Consider the following 15466-nt stretch of genomic DNA (forward strand, 5'->3'; position numbering starts at 1 on the left):
GTATATTGATTTAATGCTTTTTTTTTAAAAATTGTATTATAATGTACTCTTTTATGATGGTTTTTAACCACCGAATAAAGAACTATTGATTGATTGAAACTCCTATTCATTTTCTCACTTAAAGTACAAATGTGACATTATCGTATCTCCATTTTATTCATCAATCAGAAGAACATATCTTTATTCTTACTTTCTGTGATGTCTGTGCAAATTACCACCACTTTCATTCTTCTACAATGTTTAGTGCACGATTTGCCTATTGTATAATTTGCAGTGTCCACTAGATGACCAGTTCTAAATTGAAAATGTGAAGAAGACCCAGACTCCATGATGGATGCCTCTTAAAAGTGCAGTATCATAATTTTTACGAGACATTGCCTCCAACCCTCTGTGATTAGCAGTTTATTGATCATTTCTTCACTGTTGCTCAATTGACCCAATTTATGTTTCTCCTGCATTCCCAGGTATTTGATTTTGAACTGACTCAAGATGAGATGGACACCATTCTGAGCCTTAACAGAAACTGGCGATTCTGTGATATAGAAATGTAAGTATCCTGCTTGGCAAAAGGTGGAGCTCAAGTTTTTTATAGTTAGGATATAGATATTGGCACACACAAGCATCTTTGAAGAAATGTAAATGACAGATATTATAATACCCATTTAGTGGCTCTCTTTTTATTGTTGTGGCAGACGAGAGCATGGAATTGGAGCCTGTGTCTTGTAAACTGTACATGTCATCCATATATGGTTTAGTCACCTTATAAGCGGATGTCTTCCAGGAGGGAGTCCTAACTTAAGTCAAATAATGAAACGGTTTTTATGGAGTGGATATTAGTTACCTGAGTCCAACTGCAGGATGCTCCTAGCCTCATTGGGCACATTTAACAGCATTTGTAATATTAGTAGATGTCTGAGGGTATTTTTGTATACGTCACGAATAGAGAGACTTGGCAGAGGATAAGGCCAGGGTCTCACCCAGTGATTTCTGCACATAGCCAAAGATGATGGTGGGGACACTAGTCCTAGGGTATGGTCATAGGGTACACGCTTTACCTGCTGGGCATGGCTGCAACAGATGCATAGGAAGAGAGCACAGGACATACCAGTAGGCAATGCAGAAATAAATAAATTAGTTTGCACCAACCTTTTAGGTCGAGTCCAGGCAGAGCATGCACTGTCTTCTGAGACATGCAGTATTCGAATATATGATGTTACCTAGCAGACTATTACTTTGCAAGTTTTTACTACAATGTTTTTACATCGAAAATACCATTACTACGCAAGAGTTAACTGTGCATGCTTTTAGTTCGCAAATACATTTGAAAGTACTAAATATGTATTTACTTCGCAGTATATTACTAACTATACAACTTCTATGCATTTTTGACTCTTTTACCCTTACCCCCTACACTACCAAAACACCACTACACTGCCCGAAAACACTACCCTACACTACAGAAAAACCACAACACTACCCTAAACCCAAATGCACTACACTACATAAACACAACCCTACAACCTAAAAGACAACACCCTGCGTGACCACTACCCTAAACCCAAATACACTACTCTACACTACATAAACACAACCCTAAAACCTAAAAGACAACCACCTGCACCACAACACTACCATGAACCCAAATACACTACTCTACACTACATAAACACAACCCTGCAACCTAAAAGACAACCACCTGCACCACAACACTACCCTAAACCCAAATACACTACTCTACACTACATAAAGACAACCCTACAACCTAAAAGACAACCCTCCGCACAACCACTATCCTAAACCCAAAAACACTACTCTAAACTACATAAACACAACCCCAAAACCTAAAAGACAACCCCCTGCACGACCACTACCTAAACCCAAATACACTACTCTACACTACATAAACACAACCCTAAAACCTAAAAGACAACCCAATACACTACTCTACACTTCATAAACACAACCCTAAAACCTAAAAGACACTCCCTGCACGACCACTACCTTAAACCCAAATACACTACTCTACACTACATAAACACAACCCTAAAACCTAAAAGGCACCCAACTGCACGACCACTACCATAAACCCAAATACACTACTCTACACTACATAAACAGAACCCTAAAACCTAAAAGACACCCCCTGCACGACCACTACCCTAAACCCAAATACACTACTCTACACCACATGAACACAACTCTAAAACCTAAACCTAAACGATAACCCCCTGCACGACCACTACCCAAAACCCAAATACACTACTCTACACTACATAAACACTACCTTAAAACCTAACAGACAACCCCCTACACCACAACACTACCCTACTTCTATGCATTTTTGACTCTTTTACCCTTACCCCCACACTACCCAAACACCACTACACTGCCCGAAAACACTACCCTACACTACAGAAAAACCACAACACTACCCTAAACCCAAATGCACTACACTACACAAACACAACCCTACAACCTAAAAGACAACACCCAGCGTGACCCCTACCCTAAACCCAAATACACTACTCTACACCACATAAACACAACCCTAAAACCTAAAAGACAACCTCCTGCACCACAACACTACCATAAACCCAAATACACAACTCTACACTACATAAACACAACCCTACAACCTAAAAGACAACCCTCCGCACAACCACTATCCTAAACCCAAAAACACTACTCTACACTACATAAACACAACCCCAAAACCTAAAAGACAACCCCCTGCACGACCACTACCCTAAACCCAAATACACTACTCTACACTTCATAAACACAACCCTAAAACCTAAAAGACACCCCCTGCACGACCACTACCTTAAACCCAAATACACTACTCTACACTACATAAACACAACCCTAAAACCTAAGAGACACCCCCCTGCACGACCACTACCCTGAACCCAAATACATTACTCTACACTACATAAACAGAACCCTAAACCCTAAAAGACACCCCCTGCATGACCACTACCCTAAACCCAAATACACTACTCTACACTACATAAACACAACTCTAAAACCTAAACCTAAAAGACAACCCCCTGCACAACCACTACCCTAAACCCAAATACACTACTCTACACTACATAAACACAACTCTAAAACCTAAACCTAAACGATAACCCCCTGCACAACCACTACCCTAAACCCAAATACACTACTCTACACTACATAAACACAACCCTAAAACCTAAAACGCAACCCCCTGCACCACAACACTACCCTAAACCCAAATACACTACTCTACACTACATAAACACAACCCTACAACCTAAAAGACAACCCCCTGCATGACCCCAAAAACTACATTGCCCCACTTCCCTCACTCTCCTCGTGGTCCGCCGCTTCACTGTGCTTCCTCTCTTCTTCTGCTTCAGGCTTCGTCAGAGCTGCACGTCGTTGTTTGGAAACGGAAGCGTCTCCTTTTTCCAAACAACGATGTGAATAGTCAGCAAAGTAATTGCCTTTGCTAAGTAACGGTATATGCGAAGTAAAAGCATGCAAACTTAAAGCATTCGAAGTAAAAGATTCTGCTAAGTACAAAATACGTAGTAATGGTAAGTCGTAGTAGTGGCCGTGAAGTAATGGTAGATTTCCGCAGTATTCACTCGGTGGGCTTAGAGCCTGCCCACTGCCTTTTTATTCCTCACTTTGATTGTCCTTCAAAACGGCTTCCTCACTGGAGGTTAATCCTTCTTCTTTGTCCTGCCTTGTTGCCATTTGTATCCTTCCAGGGATCAGCTCCTAACTTCCTCAATCTTTATGCATTGGTCTTTATGTGTTGCTTTTCTGGAACTCTTTTTTAATTTCCGTCGCTCCGCTTCGAGGTCCATTGGCCCACAGCATTCGTCCCTGCCACCTCCTCCTATGAGTCTGGGTGACTGCCCCCCGTTTTCTAAATTATTTCTTTGTTTTACTAATAGTAATAGCAGTAAAAAGTTACTGTTCCGCTTTGCACTTCCCTTTTGGGGTAGAACAGTTAGTATGCCCCGCTCACACTATGTCCAGCTGCCCGTACTCCTCTAGTCATCTCTGTGTTTACAATGGCAGAGGGGGCAGGGGCACAAGCCAAGGAGTAGGAGCAGCAGCGGCATGGGCTCCTGCGGGTACCCCTTTGTACTTTTTGGCGCTCCCCCTTCCCCTGTGGTCCCCAGACACTAGGGATTCTCCAGCCAGTACAAGCACCACACAAGGCAACGCATGTGAAGGCGCCCTTCACGCCCCTTTCCCGGTGAAGGACCACTGGGGTAGCAGCTTCTGTGTTCGCAGCCCGAACTGTGGTCTTTGTGTTTACTCTAAATTGCTTCAAAACTGTCAGTTCTCCATGCTACGCACAGGCGTGGCATGGTTGCTGTACTGTTGTGTGTTTGTGAAATTGCGTTGTTAAATGTGTATGAGGTGGCGACGGTGAAGAGCGGTTCAACATTGCTCATTTTTGCCAATGGCACACTGCATCCAATGCGTTGCACCCCACCCCACCCTAGCCACCCCGTCTTGGCACTGCACACCCATTATCCACTGTCTCACAGAACCGTTTATCCCCCCATGTCTACATGTGCAAAGGCCAGTGACATTTCACACCTATACGGCGCTGTACAATATTGGCCCATGTTTTCTGAAACATTCCTTGCGGATATATACTCCCGGCAGACATCTGCGATCAATAGGGGCGAACCTTATGACCACACCCAGCATCTGCAATGCAAACTGGGGAGGTAGAAGCTTTGTGGATGGAACAACCAAGCTTTAGAACAACTTACCTTCACACATCAGAGCTCTCCCCACCCTCATCTCATTCAGAAAAGAGCTAAAAACTTGGCTCTTCAACAACTATGCTTCTTCGTGCTCAGGAGCAGACAGCGCCAAGACACACCAGGGTATACGTGTGCTTAACAAATTGCATTAACATTAACATTATGGCATGTTCATGGCAGCAGTGAGCCCAATGCAGTTCCTGAGGCATACACAAAATAAATGAAAAGGGCTTGCATTTTAAAGTCCTATACGCATTAAAATAACATGCTGTAGTGTTGGGCAGCCTCTAGCCAAAGAACTAACCAGGGATCAAATCCATACAGTGAGATACAATCTCATTATGCAAATGTGGAGGAGAGTGTGTTATTACAGACCCTTAGCGGGATCACCATGGAGGAGTGCATGCTAAACAAATATGTATACATTGTGTATGTGCTTTTACAACGCTCTTCATTTTTTGCGATCTAGGGCCACGTTGTCATAAGGTCAACGGATTTGCGTGCATGTTTTGACCTCGTTCCAACATTGTGAGGAGTGTTTCTGAAATGTTATTCTGGTGTCTCGCTTCAAGCCCAACAATGTGCTTACAAATCAGTGTGATATGTCAGTAGTGACCATGAATTATTGGATGGCTGATCACAATAACCGTCCTGGAGTCAACATGTCCACCGGATCAGAAGCAGAACTTTGTAGTATCTGGGCCTTTTTAGGTCCATTGGCCCGTAGCTTACATTTTCAGCGCAAGCTGCAGCATGCTAGGGGTCCTCACACTGCAAATCAGAGGCATTTCTTTCTGTGACTGTACAATATTCACTCATGTGAAATGCAGCATTTACCTGAACATTCCTTATTGAACAATCCCCAAGCACCTTCTGTAATGCGGGGATAACATTACACGCAGCCAATGTTTACTGTCCATTCTGATGTACAATACACCATTGCAAGGGTTAGCTGAGTGATACCTCAAAGTGATATTTAAATGATGCCCAACTCTGACAAAAGTTACTTGCCGAATGTGCTCGAAAACACGCTTTCTACCATAATGGTTTTCCAATGACTTCTTTGGGAAAATGGCCTGCCCACAATAACTGCCATTTAGGCACCTGTTTTTTTAAATGCAGCAGCACTTAATTGTTTAGGACTTATAGTTTTATTATCTCATTATAAGAAATCCTGTTCATTTTTGACCAATGTTATCAGTTTGGAACTACTGAAAATACAGCATTTATCAGAAGATTTCACAGAGGATTACAGGGATGTACTCCATGCTCCCAGTTAAAGAAGCCTTTCCTGCAACTTCACTGACCTTGTCAGTGATCGGCTTCCCTTCCTGCGCAGCTCCGCCTGGTAGCTGCTGCTCCATGCAGGCTCTCTGACCCTCGCTGGTTGCTGGTTCGAGTCCCTCCTCCACCCACAGGCTCCTGCCTGCGTCTCATCCCTGGTGGTTTAGTGGGGAGCATCTTTGCTCTGCTGCTGGTCTGCCTTCTGTCCTTTTCCTTTCTGCCTCTTTGCACTCCTTTCTGCTTTTTTTCCTCTCTTCACCCTTTTTTGTTCTGTTTCACTCTTCACTTTGCACTTTTTCTCCTCTCTCTTTGTGTCGTGCCCCTGCTGCTACTCGAACCCAGCGATCCCACCTCCTTCTTAGCACCGTGTTTCCTGCCACCCGGCCCCAGCGATCTAGCCCTCCCCCTCTTATTACTTATGGCGGCCACTGTGCCACGAAAGGAGCAATTTCACTGACCTTCTCAGTCATCTGCTTCCCTTCATGTTATGTTATGTTAGATTGTCTTATATAGCGTAACAGCTGCCCCTGCAAAAGGGCGTCCCGGCGCTGAAAGAAAGACTGACAGATCGCAAAGCGGCACCAGCTAGTTAGTGGGGAAAAGAAGCATCTTTTTTTTTTATTTTATTTCAAATTGTTTTTATTAAAGTAACAAAGACAATACAATAACTCTTCCATAGACAAAGATCAAAATAGTCATGTCCATACGTACAAATACAAAAAATAGAAATGAGTGACAAGACAAATGAAATGAAGAATAAAACCCCGTTCCAGCTCGCATCATCAAATACAGGTACATACCCATTACATTGCTTCGTGTGTGGGCGCAGCGCCCCGGGACTCGAGGGGTCAGTCACGCCTCACCTTACAACAACCCCACTCAGAGGGGCCAACCACAGTAAACCTCTCAAGGTGGTTCGTAATGAAAGGAGGATGCATCCAATGATTTCCAAAGCTTTTTGTTTGAAGGGCTCCAGGTAGAAGCCTGCAGCGCCGGATTGCTAGACCCCCTCAGGAAAGATAGCCATTCCTGCAGGATTTTAAAGCTCACTTCAGTCGCATTTTTCCATTTGCAAAGAATCACTTTACATGCCATTGTTAACATTAAATCCATCAGCTGGCGATCTTGGTCAGTTGTTATTTGTGGGTCCAGTACCCCCAGAATGACGTAAACAAATTCCTGTATAGGTTGTATCTTAAAAACATGAGAAATGCAATCAAATATCTTCCCCCAATAATCCCCTAATGAAGAACAAGAGAATAGCATGTGTGCAAGATCCCCAGTACCTGACTGACAGTTCCAGCACACAGGGGAATCTCTTAACTTACATCTGAAAAGCCTGTCGGGCGTCCAAAAGGCCCTGTTGAGAAGCATATATTTCGTCTGAAATAGGATAGGTGAGACTTTATGTGTAAGGGCTAACTTATGAATCACTTCCCAATCAAAGGATATGCCTGATAGATTTGGCTCCGCCTCCCATACGCCCTCCACTCTTTTGTGTTTTTTCATGGGTAGAGGCAACAACATTTTATATACCTTCGACACAAAGTGTCCAGCATGTATTAATCGTGGGATATGCTGTAATAGCCATGGGACATAAGGAGAGAAGTTACTCGCTGTCAGAATCGATTTAAGTTTTAGGAAATCATAAAAATCCATCGGGGTAAGATCATGCCGGTGCTGTAAGGTCGAGAATGGCAGCGGAGCCTTATCATCATATAAGTCCTTCACCAAATTAATGCCCTTCTTGGACCATGACTCCCAGAATATACTACTACCCTTATGTTTAAGATGGGCATTCCTCCACAGGGACATAAACGATGATCTGGCAAATGTCAAGTTTGTTTTATGCGTTTGGTCGAGTCTAAGTAAGGCCCTTCTAGTATTAAGCATGATATATTTAGAATGAGGAAGGTGTGACAGGTCCATCGTAAGGAGGGCCTCCAAAGGCGCGTGATCCACCAGTGCCTCTTCAATATTAATCCATAGTGGTGTATATGCAGGGGATTTTAACAGCCACTGAGCACCCTGTTTGCACAGAAACGCTGTCTGATAGCACCTGAAGGAGGGGAGACCCAGACCGCCTTTGTCTTTTGCTAATTGTAATTTCTTCAGTGAGACTCTGGCCTTCTTGCCCTGCCACAGAAAATTCCCAAACAACTGATCCACCTTAGTAATAAAAGCATTAGAGAACGTCATAGGGAGCATACTGGCCAGATAGTTGACCAACGGAGTCGACATCATTTTAAGCGTCTCTGCTGTACCCCACCAGGAGAGAAACTTTGGGGACCAACCTTCCAGTAATGTAGAAATCTTTTTCAGGGTCAAGTCTTCATTTACTTTCAGCGTGGAGATCAAATCCTTATCAAAATCCAGCCCAAGATATTTAAAACACCGAGGCTGCCATGTAAGCCCAGACTCTCCAATAATCCCCTTGTCCCCAACACTGTTCAAAAGTTTGACCTCCGTTTTATCTTTATTGAGTTTATATCCAGAGACTCTGGAAAATTCCTCAATGTCAGTCATGAGCGCCGGAATTGCCTCATCCGCTCTTTCCGACATAATCAGCACATCGTCCGCATAAGCCGTTAATTTTACAGTGCAATCACCAAACGGTATACCCGCTATATTTGGGTCATGCCTTATATGATATAAGAACGGTTCAATCGCCAACAGGAACAGTGAGGGTGACAGGGGGCAACCCTGTCTCGTGCCTTGTTGTAAGCAAAAGGGAGAGGAAAAGGATCCACCAGCCCTAACACGCGCCGAAGGGCAGCAGTAAAGGGACATTACCAATCTAGTAAATGACTCCCCTAAATTGAATTTACAGAGAACAGCGCGGAGGAAGGACCAATCAACCTTATCGAATGCTTTTTCAGCATCTAGTGTTATTGCTGCAGTCGGTGTGTCTAAAAGTTTCGCTTTTTCTAGTACGTGCGCCAGAATTCTTGTGTTGTCACTGGACAAACGATTCTTAAGGAAGCCAGCTTGGGATGGATGGATCAGCTGTGGGAGAACCCCCTGCAGGCGGGCGGAAAGTATCATGGCCAGGAGTTTGCAATCAATATTAATCAATGAGATCGGCCTATAGTTTTTCGGTAGCGAGGGGTCTTTCCCATCTTTAGGAAGTACAGCAATTATGGCCTCTGCCAAAGTACCTCTAACCTCACCCGATTTATTAATACCTTGAAATAGCTGTAGGAGGGGGTCGACCGAAAGGGAGGGGAAGGTTTTATAAAATTTTGCAGTGAATCCGTCAGGGCCCGGGGCTTTCCCTACTTTTAAGCGTTTAATTGCAGTCGCTATCTCTGAAGAGCTAATTGGACCATTAAGACTGACCCGGTCCTCATCCGAAAGCTGTGGGAGATCACACTCATCTAAGTATTCCTTAATTCTAGATTCCTCTACCGCCTCATTTTTTGCATAGAGGTCCTCGTAGAAAACTCTAAACACCTCCGTTATTTTGTCAGGGTCTGAATGCGAGTGCCCCAATGCATCCTTAATGACACTAATAGAGTTCTTCTGAATCTTGAACTTCAAGTATGAGGCGAGGGACTTACCTGCCTTATTAGACTCACAAAGCTTAAATCGCCTGCCCTTGTCAAGCCAGACTCCCGCTCTCTCACTAACTATTTTATTATATTCATATTTTTTATTCGCCAACGCAGCAAGAGACATCTCATCCCTATCTTTTAGATGTTTAATCTCTAGATTCCTAATGTCCATCTCCAAAGCCTCCAACTTCTCATTATAAGATTTATTCATCTCTGACCTAATTTTGATACACACTCCCCTTATAGTACTTTTCAGAGCCTCCCACCTAATGAGATCGGACGTGTCCCCCTGTTTATTAATCTGAAGATAGGCGGATATCGCCTCCTGGATTGTGGACCGGTGCTTGTCACTAGTTAGGATTTCATCATTCAGCCTCCAAGATGTCTGACGAGAGGATGGTTTAACGTTCGTAATTGTTAATGAAATGCACGAATGATCCGATAATACACGAGGTTCAATGGTTGTAGAGTCTAGTCTAGGAACGCCATTCTGTGTGATAAGGAGGAAGTCAATCCGGGAATACGAGTCGTGTGGTGGAGAATAGAAAGTATAATCCCTCTCAGTGGGATTCTGGAGTCTCCATGTATCTACCAAGTTGAAGCGCTTACACATACTAAGAAAAGCTTTATGAGCTTTTGTTGGTTTAAAGATGCAGTGTGAGTCTCTATCTAAAATTGCATCTATTGGAAGATTGAAATCCCCAGCTACTATGTGCAACGCATTGTCCGGAATAGTTTCAAGGTGTTTATTTAGTTTGTCCCAAAAGACCAGGTCGCTAGTGTTGGGTGCGTACACGCTAGTAACATAGAACTCTGTATTATCCTTACTCATCTTGGCCGTGACCCATCTACCATCTGCACTAACTTCAGACGATAAAACCTCCACCTTAGATTTCCTCGCAACAAGTATCAGGACACCATTCTTTTTATTCACAGCCTCAGCACCCACCACCTCATTATAAAATTTATTCCTCAGGTGGTAAAACTGCTTCGCTTCAAGCTTCGTCTCCTGGAGTAAAACAATATCACCCCTCAGTCTTTTAACATAATCTAATATCTTCTGTCTCTTAACAGGCTGGTTCAGGCCCTTAACGTTAAACGACAGTACCTTCAGTCTATCCAAATTACATACTCCCATCGGAGAGCTAAGTGAGCTATTTAGCATCAGGAGGTTGCATCAACATCACAACAAGCATATACTTCACAGTGTAAGCGCATTTAAAGCCGCAGTAGTGCCCGGCACCACCCACACCCACGAGAAGCAAGAAGATGGAGACCATGCAGGCCGGAACAAACAAAAATAAAAACAAAAAACAAGGAACACATACCCCTACCCAAAAAACCCCCAGCCCCCCACCCTCCCCACCCCAACTGAACGAGTTAGGCATGGTGACTGGAAAGAGAATGCGTCAGAAACCCCCCCCCCCGTGCATAGCTGTTACAGAGAGATAAAAACCATGGAACAGAGGAACTATCCCCCTTAAACTAAGGCCTGTTACCACCCCTTAGGCATCAACACCCCCCCCACCAGCACAACCTTCGGGTACCTCATCAACCATACTAGACCAGCCGTTTAAACAACAGCCCACCCCCGACAATCACTACAAACCCACCTAATAAACCTGTGAAACATTATACATGACCATTAGCAATCTTGGCCCGTTAAACTGAAACCCCTCTATTCGAAAGGTAATAATTCTAAAACATATTATGTGGCCAGGTACCCTGAGCATCTGCAACTGCATATTGCCAACAGAACTGTCTTTGGAGAGAACCTCAAGGCAAAGAACATGCCCCAGGCTACCTGCCCCTTCAAGTAGCATTAGCTCATACAGAGCTGTGTTCACTTATAACCTGAGGCTGAGGCCTGCGCTACTGCCCCCATTGAGGTGCTTGTATCCATGTCCAGATCGTCCGGACCATCAAGCATGCGTTTCAGTTTCAAAGGATCCGAGAAGACATGTGGAGACCCGTGGACCAACACACGGTACTTTGCAGGGCCAGCAAACCCATACTGGAAGCCCCTTTTCTTTAGCATTGGTCGCAGTGCCAAGAACGCTTTCCTAACCTCCACCGTCTCTTTACTGTAGTCCTGTGAGATGTATACCTTGACCGATTTCCATAAAATATGGTTGTTTTTCCTCATGAAGTCAAGAATCTGCTCCACATGTTGATATCGCAATGGCTTGCACACAATCGCTCTGGGCCCTTTCTGGTTTTTACTTATCCTGCCTGGCACTCTATGAGCCCTATCAAACTCCAGTGGATGGTGAAAGGACAGATTAGTAGCCTGGGTAAACCAAGACTCCAGGAAGGCCCCACAGCTCGCATGCTGATCCTCCGACCCCTCCGGAAGGCCAAAAATGCGTAGGTTCCCCAGCCTGTTCCTGTCCTCCAACTCCGCCAGTTTCCGCATAGTTTGATCCGATGATATGCATAAGCGGTTGATGGCTGCACAAGACTTTACTTCTAGATCCTCAAGTCTGCTGATCCTCGACTCTGCCTCCACCAATTTTGCATTGGTTTCGCGATTATCCTGCCTGATAGCCGCCACCTCATCTTTGGTTGCCTTAGCTAGCTCCCTAACTTCTTCCAGTTTATTAAGTATCAGTTCCATCGGGTCCGGATTACCTTTCGCTCCCTTGCTGGGAGAACTAGGATTCGACTGATCAGATTTGAGCCTCTTCATGCTTTTCACCGATTCTTTACTATCAGCCATGGTAGTCCGTCGTGTAGAATCCTTTGTCAGACAGAAATGACCCAAAGTGCTTCAACCTACTCCTATGGAGTGCCTCCTGATCGCCGTTCCCTCTGCCGACTGGTAGCAGCCAGGTAAATTCACTTTAACTTAAAACATCACCACGCGTGCAACTAAGGCTTCATCCCCTGGCGCCTTCCCGTCCGCTATCTATGTGATTGGAGGATCTCAGAACATGGCGCTCGTGTTACCCACCTAAGCGCAGAGGTGCGTGATCACATCATGGAGACCAGTGAAGACGAACAGGGAATGGTCGCGCCTCCACTCACCGGAACCATGGTACAAGGCACGAGATTGCAGGCGAGATCACACGGTAGCAGGGAAGCCAGGCAGGCCCAGAGCAACACGATAGCAGTAATGAAGGATCACCCCACACAAGACAGCGCCTGAGACAATTACAGCTCCACATCCCCATGTAAAGCTCCTCGAACTCCAGATGAAGAAAGCAGAGCGCGCCACAGGCGGAGCATCAGATTCGACTTTGCAGGCTTAGTTCCACCCTAGAGGGAGCCGTCCATTCCATGCGCGCTCCCACGATGACACAAACACCACCATCATTTCACGGGCAGCACTGAAGGGGGTAGAGCCGGCCTCACATCCCAACAACTAACAGCATCAAGGTACGATCCAGTAGGCACACATCACTCACGGAATGCAGATAGCTCAGTATGCTCCAAACATCCCACAGATTCTGCAGCAGAAGCGTCAGGGCTCTCCCTCTATGTCGCGGTAGCCGCCATCTTGTCTGTGCGATATGCACCAACGACTGCCCATCGCGCTGCGCAGCTCCTCTGCCTCACCACAGATGCGCTCCTGTTCATATACCGGCTGAGTTCCGATAACCGTCGCACCTGGGCTCGATCCACTCCGGCAACCGCCCGGCCGCCGACACACCTCCAGTCACGCGGTCCCGTAGCCTGCCGAAGTCCTCGCGGGCATCGGGCGGATCGCTTAAGGCCGCGGCCGAGCCGCTTCTCAGCAGCGAAAAGTCTCCAAACTTCGCCTCTCAGGCCCCTTCACATTCCGATCACTTTTTCCGCCGTCCGATGCTGGATAGGAGCGGTGAGACCCGTTCCTCTGCCCTCATTCGTTCCACACACGGGCAGAGAGAATCACCGAGCCGCCATCTCTCTCGGCGTCCAAACCACGCCCCGAAAAGAAGCATCTTAATGGCCTTCCTGAAATCCAGGTAGTTATCAAGACCCCGAATCTGCACAGGAAGTGTATTCCAAAGCGTGGCAGCTCTATAACAAAAAGCGCGGCCACCAGCCCAGACTCTTCGAATCCGAGGGACCACCACAAAATGCTGGCCCTCTGACTGAAGGGGGCGTGATGGAACATACGGAGAGAGAAGATTGGCCAGAATAGGCGGGGTGACAGATTTCAAAACCTTAAAGGAGATACATAGGGCCTTAAATTCAATGCGCCTAGCCACCGGAAGCCAATGGAGGCAACTGATGGCACTAGACACAGAGCAGGACTTGCCAAAGCCTAGAATTATTCTGGCTGCAGCGTTTTGTATCCTTTGCAGCCTCTGAACCTCTGCTTTATTGGACCCCAAACAGAGGGAACAGGCATAGTCAAGTCTAGACAAGATCATAGCTTGAATGATGACCTGACGTATCGAGGCATCAAAGAAGCCCATCAAAGGCCTGAGCCCCCATATAAGTCCAAAGCAAATCCCTGCTGTTTTTTTGGTATGGGCTCGATAGTTTAGAGATGAGTCCAACCAAACCCCTAAGTTCTTAACCACATGCTTGGGGGAGGGGGGCGTGCCCAAACTTGCTGGCCACCAGAGGTCGCTCCACAGACCATGGTCTCTGCCTACCAGCAATACCTCCGACTTGTTGGAATTCAGTTGGAGGCAGTTAGCACTCATCCACTCGGCCACTGCCGCAAGATCACCCTGAAACTTAAGGGCGTCTTGCTCTGTGTTATTAGAGAGTGCCACCACTAACTGAGTGTCATCAGCATAAGAGACCATGGTCAAGTCCCTACTCAAGGCTACAGCAGCCAAAGGTTGAACATAAATGTTGAACAACAGGGGGCTAAGGGAGGAACCCTGTGGCACCCCTTGTTTGATACAGTGTTCACTGAACACAAACGGGAGGGATGAAACTGAGAATGACCTCTCATGAAGGAATAAGGCCAGCCACTCCAATGCCTGACCAGTAATACCTACTTCCACCAAGCGTCTCAACAGAATGTTATGTGATACCGTGTCAAACGTGGCGCTTAAGTCCAACAGGATCAGCGCCAACGTTTGCCCCGCATCCATGGCAGACCAGAGATGTTCTGTCACAGCCAGGAGAGTCGACTCTATGCTGTGACCTGGCCTGAAGCCATTTTGCGAGGGGTCCAGTATGTTGTTAAGGGTAAGAAAGTCCGACAAGAGAGACTTCACCTATGCCTCTGTGAGCTTAGCTGCCCAAGAAAACATAGAAATGGGCCGATAGCTTTCTGCTTTAGTTGGATCAAGAGCAGGCTTTTTAAGCAGCGGAATTACTTTAGCCTGTTTCCAGACCCTAGGCACCGAAGCAGTGGTAAGAGATTTATTAATCACCTGAATCAGAGAGGGTAGGATGGTTGGAAATACCTTCTTGAATTTGTCAGGTTTAAGAGGGTCAGCAGGAGAACCCGACTTAATCCTGCTACCCAGCAATTGCAGCTGATCCACTGAAATCGGTGGAAAAGAGTGGAGAGTATTTAGCTGCTGACAGCAAAATGCCGCAGATGGATTGTTGTGTACGGTTGGGAAGGAGCTGTAGAAATCGTCCACCTTTTTAAAAAAGAAGGTGGCCAGCTCTTCACACTGCTGATTAGACGTAATGGTAGACCCAATGCCATTTTGTTGAGATTGCAAACTGGCAAGTATAGAGAACATGCTCTTAGCGGGATTAGCGCTTTTGCGGATTTGCTTAGAAAAGTAAAGCCGCTGGTGCCTGGTAGATGGTTTTATGATATTTTTTAATAGCTACCCTATAAATGTCCTTAGCTACTGTGCAGAAATCCCTTCTCCAAATCTGCTCCAGCTTCTTTTTTTTTTTTTTTGTATTTATTTTTTGAATGAACAATCATGCTGGCATACACAGCTGCTCGCCTACAAC

At 45.6% G+C, this 15466-nt stretch overlaps 1 protein-coding gene across 1 annotated transcript in view; it reads left to right on the forward strand.

The window, feature by feature from the left end:
• Nucleotides 1-15466, forward strand: part of LOC146854177 (aldo-keto reductase family 1 member B1-like) — a 348624-nt gene that overhangs the window by 252435 nt on the left and 80723 nt on the right. Inside the window, exon 9 of the mRNA XM_085650520.1 lies at nt 465-547. Coding sequence (XP_085506646.1) covers nt 465-547 — 83 coding nt within the window. The remainder of the gene's footprint in view (nt 1-464; nt 548-15466) is intronic.

The sequence above is a fragment of the Triturus cristatus genome, chromosome 4_1 (assembly GCF_964204655.1).
Source record: "Triturus cristatus chromosome 4_1, aTriCri1.1, whole genome shotgun sequence".
NCBI lineage: Eukaryota > Metazoa > Chordata > Amphibia > Caudata > Salamandridae > Triturus > Triturus cristatus.